The sequence below is a fragment of the Molossus molossus genome, unplaced genomic scaffold (assembly GCF_014108415.1).
Source record: "Molossus molossus isolate mMolMol1 unplaced genomic scaffold, mMolMol1.p scaffold_m16_p_5, whole genome shotgun sequence".
Taxonomy (NCBI): domain Eukaryota; kingdom Metazoa; phylum Chordata; class Mammalia; order Chiroptera; family Molossidae; genus Molossus; species Molossus molossus.
In genome coordinates this window covers 64,966,940-64,982,596 of record NW_023425388.1, presented here as the reverse complement: position 1 = coordinate 64,982,596, position 15,657 = coordinate 64,966,940, and the positions used below count along the sequence as shown (strand labels likewise).

Sequence of the window (15,657 nt, the reverse complement as noted above, 5' to 3'; positions counted from 1 at the left end):
AGATGGGGAAGTGACAGAGAATCTTTGGGGTTCTGCTAACCTCTGGAGTTTTCTGCCTTGAGGGCAGGGAAGGCAATGGGTGTTCCCTGCTGGTTCTCACAGGCTCAGGCTCTGATGATGAACAACTCCCTGCTGGAGGCCAGACCTGTGGAGAATAAAGCATCTTACCAATAAGCAAGCAAGTCTCCATCTTCTCTCTTATACTGACCTGCAACACCCCCTCCACCTCTGCCAATCCAAATCCAACTCATCCCTCAAGATGGACTCCTTCCTCTCAGTTCCTGCATCAATGATTGGCTGCACTGGCTGGTGACCTGTCTTCTGTTATACTGTGTACATCTTGTTTTTTTTTTTCTAACATTCTGGTATACAGAAATCCCAGTTACACATTCAGACTGAAATCTTCCTGAGGCAGGAATAGCACTTACATAGAATTTGCTTAACAAAGGGGAAGCCTGTGCCTTTTTTCTAGCAATGATTTGGACCCTTTAGGCTCCTGTCTGGGCAAGGGATCCTGGAGAAGGATCCCACAGCGTTAAGAACTCACCTCTGAGGAGATTTTCTTAGGCAATGGGGCTGGCACTGCTGGCTCTTTCACAGTGGCTGCTGGTTGCTGAGCCTCATGGCTCATCTTTACCAGGGCCTTTCGCTCCTGTTGCTGCCTGGCTATCTGCTGTGTCTTCTCTTCTTCTTCCCGCTTCTTCTTCTCCTCAGCCATGGACTCAAATTTTGCCTTCAGTCCACGGGCACCACTGGAAGCTATAGATACAGGCAAGAAAAGTTAGGGATCTTTTGGATCAAGGGAGGGGTGGGAGTATGTCACTTGAAGGAAGACGAGACATCAGTTAAATATCCAGGAGAGCAAATGGAGAGGGGACTTATGGAAGGGAAGGTAAAGAGGTATTGATGGAAGAACAGGCGGTTACAGGAAGGTGGTGAAGCCTTGAATCCTAGATTTCCATAAAGCCAGACTGTATGATCTCTGACCCTTGTCCTTTCTAAACCATAAGTCTTGGTCCTCTAACCTGCATCCTTCCCTGTCTACATTCCTTAAATCTGTATACTCTCTGACCACCACCTACCTTCTACCTCCCATCTCAAGCACCTATCCCTATGTATTCTTCCCATATGGCTTCCCATCCCTCCCCCCAGTTTGTCCTCTGCTCACAGTTTCATCCCCAATGTCACTCTGCCTCTTAATCCACTTAACCTAATTTTTCTAGGAAACAGAATCTGGGAATATGAGGGGAGGGGTCAAGTGTACCTCAGCTAAGCTAGGTAGCTGAAGGCATGGATGAGGTAGTCTGGGGAGAAGAAAGAATGAGAAAGGAGAAGCAGTTGAGGAGTGCAGAGAAAGGGAATTGTTGAGACTCACCAGCTTCTATGGGTGTCGTCTTCTTATAAGCTGTGGTTGGAGCCTCCATTTCATTGAAGCCAACAGCACTCTGCAGGAGAACAGTAGGTGTGTGTGTGGGCAGGGTGGGGAGGGGGGCGGGGGGCGGCGGCGGTAAGGAAGTGGTAGTGACTCAATACAGTATTAGGGATTGAAATCACCATAGGAGGTGTCCTAACCATTTGATCCTCAATAGTTGGACAGGGCATTCCAATACTGTTGTTTTGTGGTAGAGAGAAGGAAAAAGAAGTTCTAAACAGCTCCCCTTTTTGAAAGCGCAGTGTACCTAGAATCTCACACCCCAAGTCCAATTTCATGGACTGCAGCAAGTCCCCTGGGTAGTGCATGAAGAAGAACTGGTGCAGGGGAGAACATGGAGTGGGAAGAGACTACAGATTGGGATAAACAATGCTACACAATCAGCGAAATTTTAAACATCACCTTTCCCTGGAGTTTATCTGTTTCTGTCTCTCTGTGCTTCCCTTTCCTCTCCTCAGTTAAAGCTCAGGCCTCAGAAGACACGCTCATTAGATGCTGAGGGCAGTCCATGGGGAGTGCAGGACACCAGGAGGACAGCTCAGTACACCTGGCTTATTCCACCTTTTTTCTAGCTTTGCCTCTCATTCTTCTCCACGCACTTCCAGGCAGTTTGGGAAGCTAGTCATAAATATTGTCATTCTGGTACTGTACCTTATCCACTCGGTCCTTCTGGATTCCATACTGACCACCAAAGCCCTTGGCATAATCTGCAGGACAGAAAGCTCTGAAAGTCATACAGGAGTTAAAATGCTGGAAATAGGTGGGAAGAGGGAGCAGTGGGAAGAAAGACCATAAGATGAGAATGTGGAAAACAGAGAGATGGTTGAGGAAGTGTGAGAATCAGGGGATTGAGAAAGGCATAAATAGAAGAAAAAAACATGGGAGAGAATGGAGGGGAGAGAGCTGGGAATTTGGAAAACATAAAAGAAAAAGAGACAGAAAAGGAGAAATTGTAAAGGAAGAAACAGAAAAAAAAAAAAAAAAAGAAGTCCAGCCCTCCAGCCATTTCCTACCATCCCAGAGAGGAAGGAGACTTCTCTATCTTTGGTGAGGCAGAGGGCCCTTTAAGAATAATAGCCAACTCACACTCTTATCATCACCAACCTGTCTGTCTTCATCCTTTCTCAGTGGCCTCTTCTCTTAAGCCTCCCTTTTCAGTCTTGCTCTTAATCTTATTGTTTTCTTTTCTACCCCGTTTGGCCCCCACTGACCCCCACACACATCACTTATAACTCTTCACCCCACCACCTCCACTGCACATCTGCCCTCTGTATCCTGGGTCCTCTGTGTCACCTTCCAGAAGGGAAGCACAAAGGCTCTATGATACCCTGTGACCTCCCTCTTCTCCAGCCACAACTTACCTCTCTGGGATTCGTGTTTCTCTGTTTCTCCTTTGTAGTCATATCCCAGAGCTGCTTTGTCCCGTTTATCCTTCTCTACCCCATAACGGCCACCAAATCCATGAGAGTAATCTACAATGGAAGGAACAGTCATGAGAGCCCACTCTCAGCTCACCAGAAAGAGCCGATGAAGAGAGATGTCAAGAGGAATGGATGACGAGGGCCTAGGAAGAGAGCAGGGCTCAAATATAGGTGAATTAAAGAGAAACGGTGTTCTAAGCCATCTTTTGCTTTAACACTGTTCATTGTTTTTCTCTTCTCTCTTTGACTTCCATGCCAAGATGAGAAGATCATTTCAATTTTCTCCCTTCTTCAAGGAAGGGGAAAGTATGGAGAGTATAAGGAGAAGTTTCCAGAAAAAGAAAAGGAAAAAAAAGGCATATCCACCTGAAATGTATGCCTTTCCTACTCCCATATAAACACTTAGAAATGTCAGCTAAAACATAACAGCTTTTGTTATTGTTAATAGTGAAGCTCACAAAAAAAGAAGGAAAAAAACCTGACTCCAAAAACAAATAGGTAAATCAAAGCAGTAGATATGAGGGTAAATATGAGCGGATGCCACAGAAAACCTAAGGGTGTTTTAAGTCCCAAATTTAGTGCCTAGGGCTAGAATCTAGGATGTGGGGCTCTAACTTATTTAAAAGAATAGAGGGCTGGGGAACAGAAAATGAGTCTTTGCCCATTGCTATAAAAGAGTTCTAGAAAAATTCTACTCATGTGTCCATGGAAATGGTGAGGGGGCTTGTAGTTTGTTCAGCAACAAACTATAGGGGAAAAATGTGCCTATGAGACTTGGAAACTCCAGGCCCACACCTGAGTGTATGGAATACAAATATCCAAGTTCACGCTACTTATATATTAATTCTAAGCTAAGAATTTAAATACTTATCTAAGAAAATATATATCATAGAAAGAGTAAGCATCAGAAAGAATAGGAGACAAAATAGATCTCAAGACAAAATGCATTATAAAAGATAAGAGAGACATAATACAATGGTAAGAGAACAATTCATCATTCATCAGGAATATAAATGCTAACACAAACCTATTAACAGAATCAAAATTTATGAAGCAAATATTGACAGAAGCAGGAAGGAAAAGAAACAAATTCAAGAAAAAGATAAAATTCAAAATTCAGTTGAAAATTTTAACACCTTTCTCTCATTAATTGACAGAAAATTTAGACAAAATAATCTAAAATTATAGAAGGTCCAAATTACTTTATCAACTAACAAGACCCAATTGACATTTATAGAATATGATAACCCAGAACTGCAAAATACACATTTTAAATGTACATTAGAACATTCACCAAGATAGACCATATGCTGGTCCATAAGTTTTTAATACATTTCAAAATATTGAAATATTATATACCATATTCTCTGATCACAATGTAATTAAATTAGAAGTTAATAATAATAAAATTATCTAGAAAACTCCCCCCAATATTTGCTACACGAATAACACACTTCTAAATAACTCATGGGTCAAAGAAGACACCAGGCCCAAATGGGTTAATTGGAAAATTCCAACAAACATTTAAGAAAAAAATAAATATACCAATTCTCTAAAATCTCTTTCAGAGGATAAAATCAGAGGGAATAATTTCTAACTAATTCTATGAGGCCAGCATTACTCTAATACCAAATCCAGAAAAAGACATTACAAGAAATAAAACTATAGACCAATATCTCTCAAAAACATAATTCACCCTGGCCAGATTGGTTCAGTGGTTAGAGCCAAACCAGAGAGTCCCAGGTCTGGTTCCCACTAGGGACACGTACCATTAAAAAAAAAAAAAAAAAAAGATTCAAAAATCCTCAACAAAATGTTAGCAAATTGAATTTAACAATATATAAAAATAATTATACGCCATGACCAAGTAGAATTTATCCAAAGTATGAAAGGCTGGTTCAAAATTTGAAAATCAATTAATGCAATCCATCACACCAATAAACTAAAAGATTAAAATCACAGGATCTTATCAGTAAATGCAGAGAAAAGCATTTGACAAAATCCAACATCTATTCATGATTTAAAAAAAAAAAAACTTTTAGTAAATTAGGAGTAGAAGGGAACATTCCCAACTTGATAAAGACAATTTACAAAAACCCTACAGCTAATGTCATACCTAATGGTGGGAAACTTGAAGCTTTCCCGCTAAGATCAGGTATAAGGTAAGTATATCTCTTTTCATCACTCCTTTCAGCATTGTACAGGAAGTCCTTGCTAATGCAATAAGGCAAGAAAAGGAAATAAAAGGTATACAGACTGAAAAAAAAAGATATAAAATTGTTTCTGTTTATAGATGGCATGATGGTCTGTATAGAAAATCCAAAAGAATCGATACACATACTTCTGAAACTAATAAGTGATTATAGTAAAGTTGCAGAATATAAGGTTATATACAAAAGTCAACTGCTTTCCTATATACCAACAATGAACTAGTGGAATTGGCAATTAAAATACAGTACCATTTACATTAGCAACCCCAACAAAGAAATACTTAGCTATAAATAAAAAATATATAAAAGATCTATATAAGGAAAATCCTGATAAATTAAACCAAAGAAAAACTAAATGTAGTTATAGTCTATGTTCATAGATAGGAAGACTCAATATTGTCATAATGTCAGTTACTTCCCAGATTGATCCATAGATGTAATTCAATCCCAATAAAAAGTTATTTTTTGGATACTGAAACCTGATTCTAAAGTTCATATGGAGAGGCCAAAGACTCAATAGCCAACACAAGACTGAAAAATTAGCCAACATAAAGCTGAAAGACTGCTACTACCTTACTTTAAGACTTACTATAAAGTTAAGGTCATTAAGACAGTGTGGTGAAAAATAGACAAATAGATCAATGAAAGAACCTATAACTAGACCCTCATAAATATAGTCAATTGATCTTTTACAAAGGAGCATAGGCTATATAATGGTGAGAAGATGGTCTTTTCAACAGAGTGCTGGAACAACTAGACATCCACATGCAAAGAATAAATAAATCTAGATACAGCATTATACCTGTTGCAAAAATTAACTCAAAATAGATCATAGACCTAAATACAAAATGCAAAACTATAAAACTCCTAGAAGATAATGTAGGAGAAAACCTAGATGACCTTAGGTATGGTGACTTTTTTAGATACAACACCAAAGACACAATCCATGAAAGAAATAATTTATAAGCCTGGACATCAGTAAAATTTTAAAACTTCTGCTCTGTGAAAGACAATGTCAAAGAAATGAAAAGACAAGTCATAGACTGGGAGAAAATCTGCAAAAGATGCACTGATAAAGAACTGTTATCCAAAATACATGAAGAACTCTTAAAACTCAACAATTAAAAAATGGGCCAAAGATCTTAACAAACATCTTACTAAAGAAGATATACAGATGACAAATATGCATTTTAAAAGATGCTCTACATCATATGTCATCAGGGAAATGCAAATTAAAATGAGATACTAAGTATTCGCCTATTTCAATGGCCCAAATCCAGAATACTTATAATACCAAATGATGGTGAGAATGTGGAGCAACAGGAACTCTTATACATTGCTGGGGGGAATGAAAAATGGGAGACAGTTTGGCAGTTTCATACAAAACTAAACATACCATCAACAAAACAAAAAGATAGCCTACTGAATGAGAGAAAATTTTTGCCAATGATACTTCCAATAAGAGGTTACTATTCAAAATTTACAAAGAACTCATACAACTCAACACCAAAAAAAACCACACAAAAAAAAATCCAATTAAAAAATGGGCAGAAGACCTGAACAGAACATACAGATGGCCAGTAGACATAAAAAGATGCTCAATGTCACTAATCATTAAACAAATGCAAATTAAAATCACAATGAGATATTACCTCACACCTGTCATAGTGGCTATCATCAATAAATCTACAAACAATAAGTACTAGTGAGGATGTGGAGAAAAGGGAACCCTTGTGTACTGCTGGTGGGAATGCAGATTGGTACAACCACTGCGGAAAACAGAATGGAGGTTCCTCAAAAAATTAAAGATGGAACTGCCTTATGACCCAGTGATTCCACTTCTGGGTATACATGTGAAGAAACCCAAAACACTAATTCAAAAGAATATATGCACCCCTATGTTAATTGCTGTGTTATTTACAATAGCCAAGATATGGAAGCAATCCAAGTGCCCATCAACAGATGAGTGGATAAAAAAAAAGTGATGGTATATATATACACAATGGAATATTACTTGGCCATAAAAATGCATGAAATCTTACCATTTGTGACAGCATTGCCAGAGAGCAGGAGGGTTGGGGGACTGGGTGAAAAAGGTGAAGGAATTGAGAAGTACAGATGGGTAGTTAGAAAATAGTAATGGGGATGTAAAGTACAGCATAGGAAATATAGTTAATAACACTGTAATAACTATATATGGTGCCAGGTAGATACTTGGAATATTGGGTGGACCACTTGTAAAGTATATGATGGTCTAACCACTGTGCTGTACACCTGAGACTAATACAAATAATATTGAATGTAAACTGTAATTGAAAAACATTGTAAAAATAAAAAATAAATAGATGAAAGAGTGAACCTATGGACCTTGGGTAATTATGATTCATCCTTGGTAAAAAATGTACCATTCTGGCGAGTGACACTAATAATGGGGAAGGCTGTGCTTCTGTATGGGTGGGAGCATATGATAAATTTCTGTACCTTCCTCTCAATTTTGTTGTAAACTTAAAAATTCTTTTAAAAATTGAGACATCAAGAAGAGAATACACATCTAATATGAGTTCCAGAAAAATAAAAGAGAAGAGAGGAAAGGCATTATCAAAAAAAAAAAAAAAAAAAAAGCCTGAGAACTTCCCATAATAAATCACTTCACAGGTTGAAAAGGACTGATAAGTCTCATGTAGAATAATAAAAGTAGATCCAACATTTAGACATATTCTGATATTATTTCAGGATATCAGAGACAGAAAGAAAACCTTTCATAAAAAATAAAAACAAAACAAACAAAAAAACAGAGACAAGATATATTACCTACAAAGAAATAACGAGGACACAAGAGAGATGCCAGAGATAATGAAATAATATCTTCAAAGTGATGAATGGAAAAGAACAATGAAGAGTAGAAGAAAATAAAGACATTTGTTAGACAAAGCCTGGGAGTTCTTTCATAGACTCACTGAAAGAATTATCAAAGGATACACCTTAGCAAGAAGAAAATGGAAGAAGCCAGGAGGAAACAATGAAATACAGGAAGCAATGCTGAGCTAGGAGTTGGTAAATATGTTGGTCAATTTAAATAAGCATTTACTAGGTAATAATCATAATTAAATTTGGGGAGTTTATAAACACACAAAACCAGTATATCAGACAATAATAATTGTCCAGGTGATACAAAAAATATAGACTGTAAAAAGAATGTAATTAAATTATTCTATATATTTCTTATATTGCTCAGGAAGAGATAATGATTAATTTTAAATGTAAGTCAGAGATGCATGTCAAAACTTAAGGATAACCTCCTAAAATAAAGGAGTAGAATACCTTATTTTCAATCCATTATGGAAAAAAAGATGATAAAAGAAACTTGACCAATCTCATAGAAAGTGGTAAAGGAGAAAGAAAGAAGCAAGTACACGTTAGGATTTAAAAATAAATGAAATAGTGAGGAATTGGGTCATGAAACTAAAAGGGAGTTGAAGTCTGAGCACAATAGCAGGGCAGTCAGGTTGCTAGAGCTGAAGTGCAGGATTCTTGCCTTTCTGAGATGTGTGTTTCTCCACTTCTCCTTTGTAATCGAAGCCAACTGCTGACTACAAAGAAAAGGAGAGAGAATTGGTTAAAGTTAGAGCTAACAGTTCTTCCCCTCTCTCACTTACCCTTACTCCCAGCTCAGCTCAGAGGTTCATTTATAGGGGCTCAGGCCTGTGAATGAGGTTTAATGCAGAAACAGACGGTAGGACCCCGCCAGGCTGGTGTAGAGGCAGTGTGCTCCAAGTCAGCAGCCGTGGGCTCTGGTCACAGACAGTTCTAGGGTCGCATCCCACCTCCCCTACTTATAGGTGGGCATGTCCTTTAATATTTGAGCCTCAATTTCTTCAAATATAAAATAAAAATAGGTATACCTGTGTCATGAACTTCAACTGTAAAATGGAAGAAGTGACCTCTCTTCATCTGGGATATTATGAGAACTAAGTGGGGCAAGGCATGTAAAGTGTTTTCCTTGGGTTACTCAATCAATTAGTGTTTTCCTTCCTAACTCTTGTGGAACTAAAATGAGATAATAGTGCCTTGTGAACCATAAAGCGCTGTACACATGTAAGAGATAGTATCCTATTGCTAATAAATTATACTTACTCAGAGATGTGGACTTTGGTGGGATGAGAGGCAAACAGGAGAGTCTGGATCCTAGCTGCTCCTGGCACTGGATATAAGCATGGACCAATACCTAACATCACAATGTAGCTACATCCCCAACTGGCTCCGTAACTATGGATCTCTAAATAAGTCTAGATTTTGCATCTTTAGAGCTATTAGTATGTATTATTACTTGGTTGACATGACACACTGATTGTTTAGATAATTCAGTTTGTGGCTGTGAGGCAGAAGATGAGAAAAAGAACAATGAAACATTAGGAAGAGGCCAAGATGGAAGAAAAATTCCAACCTGAGCCCTGGCCCATTTTGCTCAGCGGTTAGAGCGTCAGCTTGCGGTCTGGAGAGACCGGGGTTCGGTTCCCACTAAGGGCACGTACCTCGGTTGCAGTTTGTCCCCGGCCCTGGTTGATCAATGTTTCTCTCTCTCTCTCTCTCTCTCTCTCTCTCTCTCTCTCTCTCTCTTTCTCTTTCTCTTCCTCTCTCTCCCTCCCACTCTATCTCAACAAAAAACAAAAAAATGTCCTCAGGTGAGGATAAAAAAAAAAAAAAATTCCAACCTGATTAGAGAAGACCATAACATGCTCCATATCCCATTACTGCCTTAAAAATTACCTTCTGTGTATTTCCTTTCCATTATAGTATCTTTTAAACTTCCCTGGTGTTTTTTTCCCACCTACAATGAAATTACATCTAACACTTAGCTTTAAGGATTCAGGCCCACCTAATAAACAACTGAGGTTAAAAATAGAATCTCAGCTGGCTATGAAGATGTCCTGTGTGTAGCTGCAGGGAGGACACACTATTCTCACCATAAAAAGAGAGATCAAAGAATTATGAGTTATCAGTTGCACTCTCATGACCACTCTGTCATCTGTAATCATACTGTCCTTTTTTTCTCTCTTTAAAACTACTTTTTATAGTAGTTGTTTTGTACAGCAAAGAAATCTTTTAACACCTGAATTTGGTGCTAAATCTCATGAAAAGTAATTGTTACCTTCTAAAAACATTATAAACTTAATCAGTTGTTTCACTTGATTATTTTTTTATTTGATTATTGCTGCCATGGTAATAACATTTAAGCTAACATCTCTGTTTTCCTGAAAGGTATACATATTTATAAGGTTTTGATGTCTAACCAAAAGAGGAGCTTTGGAATTTTCCTTTTCTCTCTTCATCTGTATAGGTATAACAAAAACCAATGGTTTGAAGGATTCAGTTTCCTTATTCAAACAGTTTGAGAGTCTTTGTCTCATTTCAATTAATACCTATCAGCTCAGCATGTGGCCTCCAACAGTAGCATCAAGGAACTTGCTGAGGGAGGTCACAGGAGCTACCCGCATGATGGACCCTCCTTGAGTCCCCTGCCCTGTTTTTCACAGGAGAATCATAGACCCACATTCAAGGGGGAGTGTTGGTTTGAGTCCCATGTGATCTGAGTTGGTGGTGTGGGGAGAGGGCTGTCACTTACCTTGTCTGCCCGGTCCTTCTCAACTCCGTATTTGCCCCCAAAACCTCTGGCAGCATCAGTCTGAGAAGAGTGCTTCTCCACCTCAGCAACATACTCATGGCCCACAGCACTCTGAGAAAAACCAAGGATGGAATGAGTGACCAGATAAAAGTGACTCTAAAGAAATAAAATGATATAGAGATGGGATGGGACATGGGAATACCAGAAATTCCATTCTGGGTCAGACTCAGCTTCTGACAGCGGTGCCAAGGAACACATGGTGGGAGAGCAAGGTGACTCCGGGAGCTTTGCACATCCTGACTCTTTAGTACCATTAAGAACCCACCATTCAGGAAACTCCAGAGGACAGGCTGGGAATCAGGAGGATAGAGACTAGGAAGACCGAGCTGTGGTTAAACCAGAAACAAAAAGAAAGCTAAAACGGGGCTTTGTGTATCAAAACAGAAATGAGGGTAGTTATTGGGGAGAGACCGAAGGGGACTAACTGGATGCCTTAGTCAGCACTGAATATTCACGTAAATAGCCAGGCATTTTTTATTCTGAATCTTTTCTGCTGCATGACCATCAAAGTTCAGAAGTGTCACCTGAACCCTAACATTTAGCAGTGACTGATTCTTTATACCAAAGGAAGTTGGTAGACAATACTGGGAGTGGTCCAAGATGGCATGTAACTTAAATCTTTTCTACTTCCCTCCACTTTTTACTCCACCTATTGTTTTATTTTTCAATTTGGTTTTAAAAGTTATTTCTCTTCTAATATTTAGATATGGACACTTTAATAATTTGGGAATTAAGTAATACCTCAAACCAAATAACGATGCCTTGCAGAGTCTCAACTAAAGAAACTGAATATTTCTTCTCCTTCCTATATTGCCAATCCCATGCTGGGATAACATCAGTACAGAGATGAACATGAAGCGCTGCCCTGTATAAACTCCTGGGAACTGGTTTTGCAATATTTTGGGGACTGTGTAGGTCAGTTTTGCTTGTTGAATTTAAGAATGAATGGCTTCTTTTTTCCTAGGAATTTTGTGGGAGAATACAATGCCTCCATGGCACTTTACACAATGACAAAACAAAACACCTCTTAAGGGCTTTCATTGGGTTTTTCTTATCTCCTTGAAAGTAAACCTTTTTTTCTTATAGGAATATATCTCTATCTTTGAGATTAGGAAAGTCAATGGAAAATATGATTTAATATACAAGCATCCTTTTATCATACTTAAAAAAATTTTTTATTGGTTTTTAGAGAGAGAGGAAGGGAGAGAGAGAGAGAGAGAGAGAGAGAGAGAGAAACATCAGTAAGAGAGAACATCAGTTGGCTGCCTCCTGCATGCCCCCCCAACTGGGGATCAGGCCCACAACCTGGGCATGTGCCCTGACCAGGAATTGAACTGGCGACCTCTTGGTGCATGGGTCGATGCTCAACCAATAAGCCACACTGGCCGGACTTATCATACTTTTATAGCATCTAATGGATAAAATAAAAACTATTCATATTTGAGGGCTTCTCATGGATAAATTCACATCAATATTTTTCATACCTCTGTGCACATCATGCAATGTATAATATATACATAAAAACACTAAATATATAGCAAAAAAAAAAAGAGAGAAGTTGCAATATAGACATAATACCTAAATATTTGAAAGTAGTAAATGATTTTAAAACATATTTTTTCTTCTCTACATATGCTCCCTGTCTCCACAGTCACAGTGTGGTTGGGCCTGCCTACTATAGCCAGCCCTTTTCAATTCTTGGCTTCCGTTTTCTGTTATCTATATTTTATGTGTTGATATAGGGGAAAGAATAATACAAATAATATGTGGATATTCTATTTTAAAGCCCAAAAGACTATTGTAATTTTGAACAAGTTTTAAACCATAAAACCAACAAATGGATGAATCTATCTCTTTTTTTCTTTCTTGATTTTAGAGAAAGAAGAAGGGAGAGGGGGAGAGAGAGAGAAACATCGATGAGAGAGAACATCAACTGGCTGCCTCCTGCATGCCCCGCACTGGGGATCGGGTCCATAACCTGGGCATGTGCCCTGAGAGGGAATTGAACTGGCAACCTCTTGGTGCATGGGTTGATGTTCAACAACTGAGCCACACTAGCCGGGCAAATCTATCTTTTTAGAAATTAAGCAAATATCTTCTTTCAACTCACCTTGTCCATTCGGTCTCTTTCAACACCAAACCGACCTCCATAGCCATGGGATGCTTTGGGCCCTGATTCCAACTCCTTCTTCTTGAGAATGTCATGCTCCTCTGACACTTTGTTCCTCAGCTGGTGGATGCTGGAAGTAACAACATTACAGAGACTTGTCTAGCACAAGGAAGTCAACAAACCCTCCTTTCTCAGTAAAATGGAAATCTTGAGGTGTGTTCTGTTTATTTTTAGCAATAACCTGAGGCCTCAAAGTATACCAGAGCTGGGTCGGGGTGTAAGAGATTAGTGTGGCCTGTGTACCATAGCATGGTTTAAACTTTCCATAAGCCAATAGTATTTTCCCTAGTCTGTTATGTTGCTCACTAATTAAACAGCTGACATTTAGTCCTATTTTTCATGCTCTTAAATACTAGAGGACAGTGATGCCTATATTCTAGAAACTGGGAAATAACTTTTCTTTGTGAATGCATTTGCTTTCTAGCAATTAGGTACTTTATCTCCAGAAGCACACAAATATTCACATACACTTTTATTCATATAATCTAGGCTCAGGTGTCTACCTTAAGAAAACTGTTTTCAATATGGAAAAGCTTAATGTCTAATGATATTCATTGAAATGCTATCTAGTAATAGCAACAAACAAGAAACAAGTTATACGGCTAATAACTGAATAATAGTTAAGTAAATTACAGTATTATCTTTCACTAGCATACTAGGAAGTCATTTAAAATGATGGTTGTGAAAAATATAGCATTGGGAAATTTCTATATACATATTGAATATTTTGTGTGTTTTCGTGTCAAAAATCAGTGCTCTTCACCTCCGTTCCCAAATCTGATAATTCCAAAGAGAAATAAAAGTAATACAGACTAATAAAAGTCACTGTTATCACTAACTGTTGCAACACTTTGAGGCTCAGATAACGTTGATTTGGGACACCTCTATCATTAAGAGAAGGTAACACCAAAAGGAGGTATTGTCCTTACTTCACTTCCATTGTTACCATGAGGGCAGAGAGCACCTCTGTATATCTGTTTGGTCTGAGAATATGAAGCAATAGCTCAGCACCAGCACCAATAAGTGCCAATCAGGACTGATACTTGGGCATATATAAAGACCCCTGGGGGTTTTTAGAAACATTTGGACAAGAGAATCCTAAATAAAATAATTGACTTCCTACAGCAAGAAATGAACGTTTAGGGAGTTGAGATAGTGATGTTACTAGAATTTCACAAGCTCAGGAGAACCAGATATGCTGGTTCCAGGTGGAATGGCCATCTCATAGCAGAAATTCCCCTCTTTCATGGAAGAATAGATCCATCTGGTGGCCTTGTAGGATAAGCCCACAAAGGTCTTTTTAAAAAGCCTTCTCAGCCTTAGTCACAGTTAATTTTAGAAAGCTGGCTTTGAACCAGATGAAATCAAACTAAGTGCTGGAAGAACCCTCTGTTCCCGGGCCTGCTCTAAACCCTCTGGCAGCAGTGGAGGCAGGGATCCTGTGTTGCTAGTTCAACAACACCAACACTTTAGAACTGTCTGTGTCCAAGAAGTGATTGGTTCCAAGAACATGTAAAAGACTGATATTTCCCAACCAAAGTACTCAGATAAAGAATGAAGAAAATGGGGCAAAACATTACTTTTAAGTGGGAAAATTCTGCAAAGTCTTAATGAGTCCAATGATTGCTACATGGGTCAGAACTATATTATAGTTGAAAAAATTTATAAAAGAAATTAGAAAATGAGATTCATATATATTACCCACTGGATGACAGCAAGGCTAATCACAGGATCATGCCAATAGACAATATAATTTGAAAAAAAATGGCCAAAGAAGATAAATTTATTAAATTCTTTAGATTATAGCTGAAGTCACTTTAAGTAGGTCTTAGTTGTATTATTACTTCATTCAACAAATATTAATTAAATATTAATTAAACTTTTGAGTGTGAGACACTGTTAGGGCTGAGGACACAAGATAATTAATGTATGAACATAGTGGTCAGGTGGAAGTGACAGAGAGGAAAACAAAAGGTCACAATGTGATGTGCTTAGCAGCATAACTAGAAACTGACACATTAACTCTCAGATGTTTATTTTAAGTTTTAAAATGTCTTGAAAGTAATGCATCTTATGGGACCCAAAAGCGATTCAGAGCCCCAAAATGAGCCAAGAGAAGGAATAGATCTTGTTTTTATTACAAAAGTAAAAGCATAAAGGTCAGTAACAAACACCAGAAAATTTTATTCACAAACAGTATGATCAAAAATATAGAAAATCAGTCATATATGAAAGACCTACAGCCAACATCATACACAATGGGCAGAAAATAAAAGCATTTCCCTTAAGAACAGGAACAAGACAGGGATGCCCACTTTCGCCACTCTTATTTAACATAGTCCTGGATGTCTTATCCACAGCAATCAGACAGGAAGAAAAAATAAAAGGGATCCAAATTGGAAAGGAGGAAGTGAAACTGTCATAATTCACAGATGACATGATTCTATATGTAGAAGACCCCAAAGACTCCATCAAAAATCTACTAGACTTAATAAATGAATTTGGCAAAGTAGCAGGATACAAAATTAACGTCAAGAAATCGATGGCATTCTTATACACCAATGATGAACTCACAGAAAGAGAAACTAAAAACAATCCCATTTACCATCATGTCAAAAAAATTAAGATACCTAGGAATAAACTTAACCAAAGAAATAAAGGACCTATTTGCAGAAAACTACAGGACATTGAACAAAGAAATAGAGGAAGATATAAAAAAGTGGAAGCACATACCTTGTTCA

The 15,657-nt window shown here is 38.1% G+C and overlaps 1 protein-coding gene across 1 annotated transcript in view; it reads right to left on the bottom strand.

Moving 5' to 3' along the window:
• HCLS1 (hematopoietic cell-specific Lyn substrate 1) overlaps positions 1-15,657 on the bottom strand; it is a 28,084-nt gene that overhangs the window by 1,763 nt on the left and 10,664 nt on the right. Inside the window, exons 4-11 of the mRNA XM_036243096.1 lie at positions 12,857-12,986; positions 10,687-10,797; positions 8,599-8,653; positions 2,794-2,904; positions 2,084-2,139; positions 1,376-1,445; positions 548-759; positions 41-145 (exon numbers count right to left, since the gene is read on the bottom strand). Coding sequence (XP_036098989.1) covers positions 41-145; positions 548-759; positions 1,376-1,445; positions 2,084-2,139; positions 2,794-2,904; positions 8,599-8,653; positions 10,687-10,797; positions 12,857-12,986 — 850 coding nt within the window. The remainder of the gene's footprint in view (positions 1-40; positions 146-547; positions 760-1,375; positions 1,446-2,083; positions 2,140-2,793; positions 2,905-8,598; positions 8,654-10,686; positions 10,798-12,856; positions 12,987-15,657) is intronic.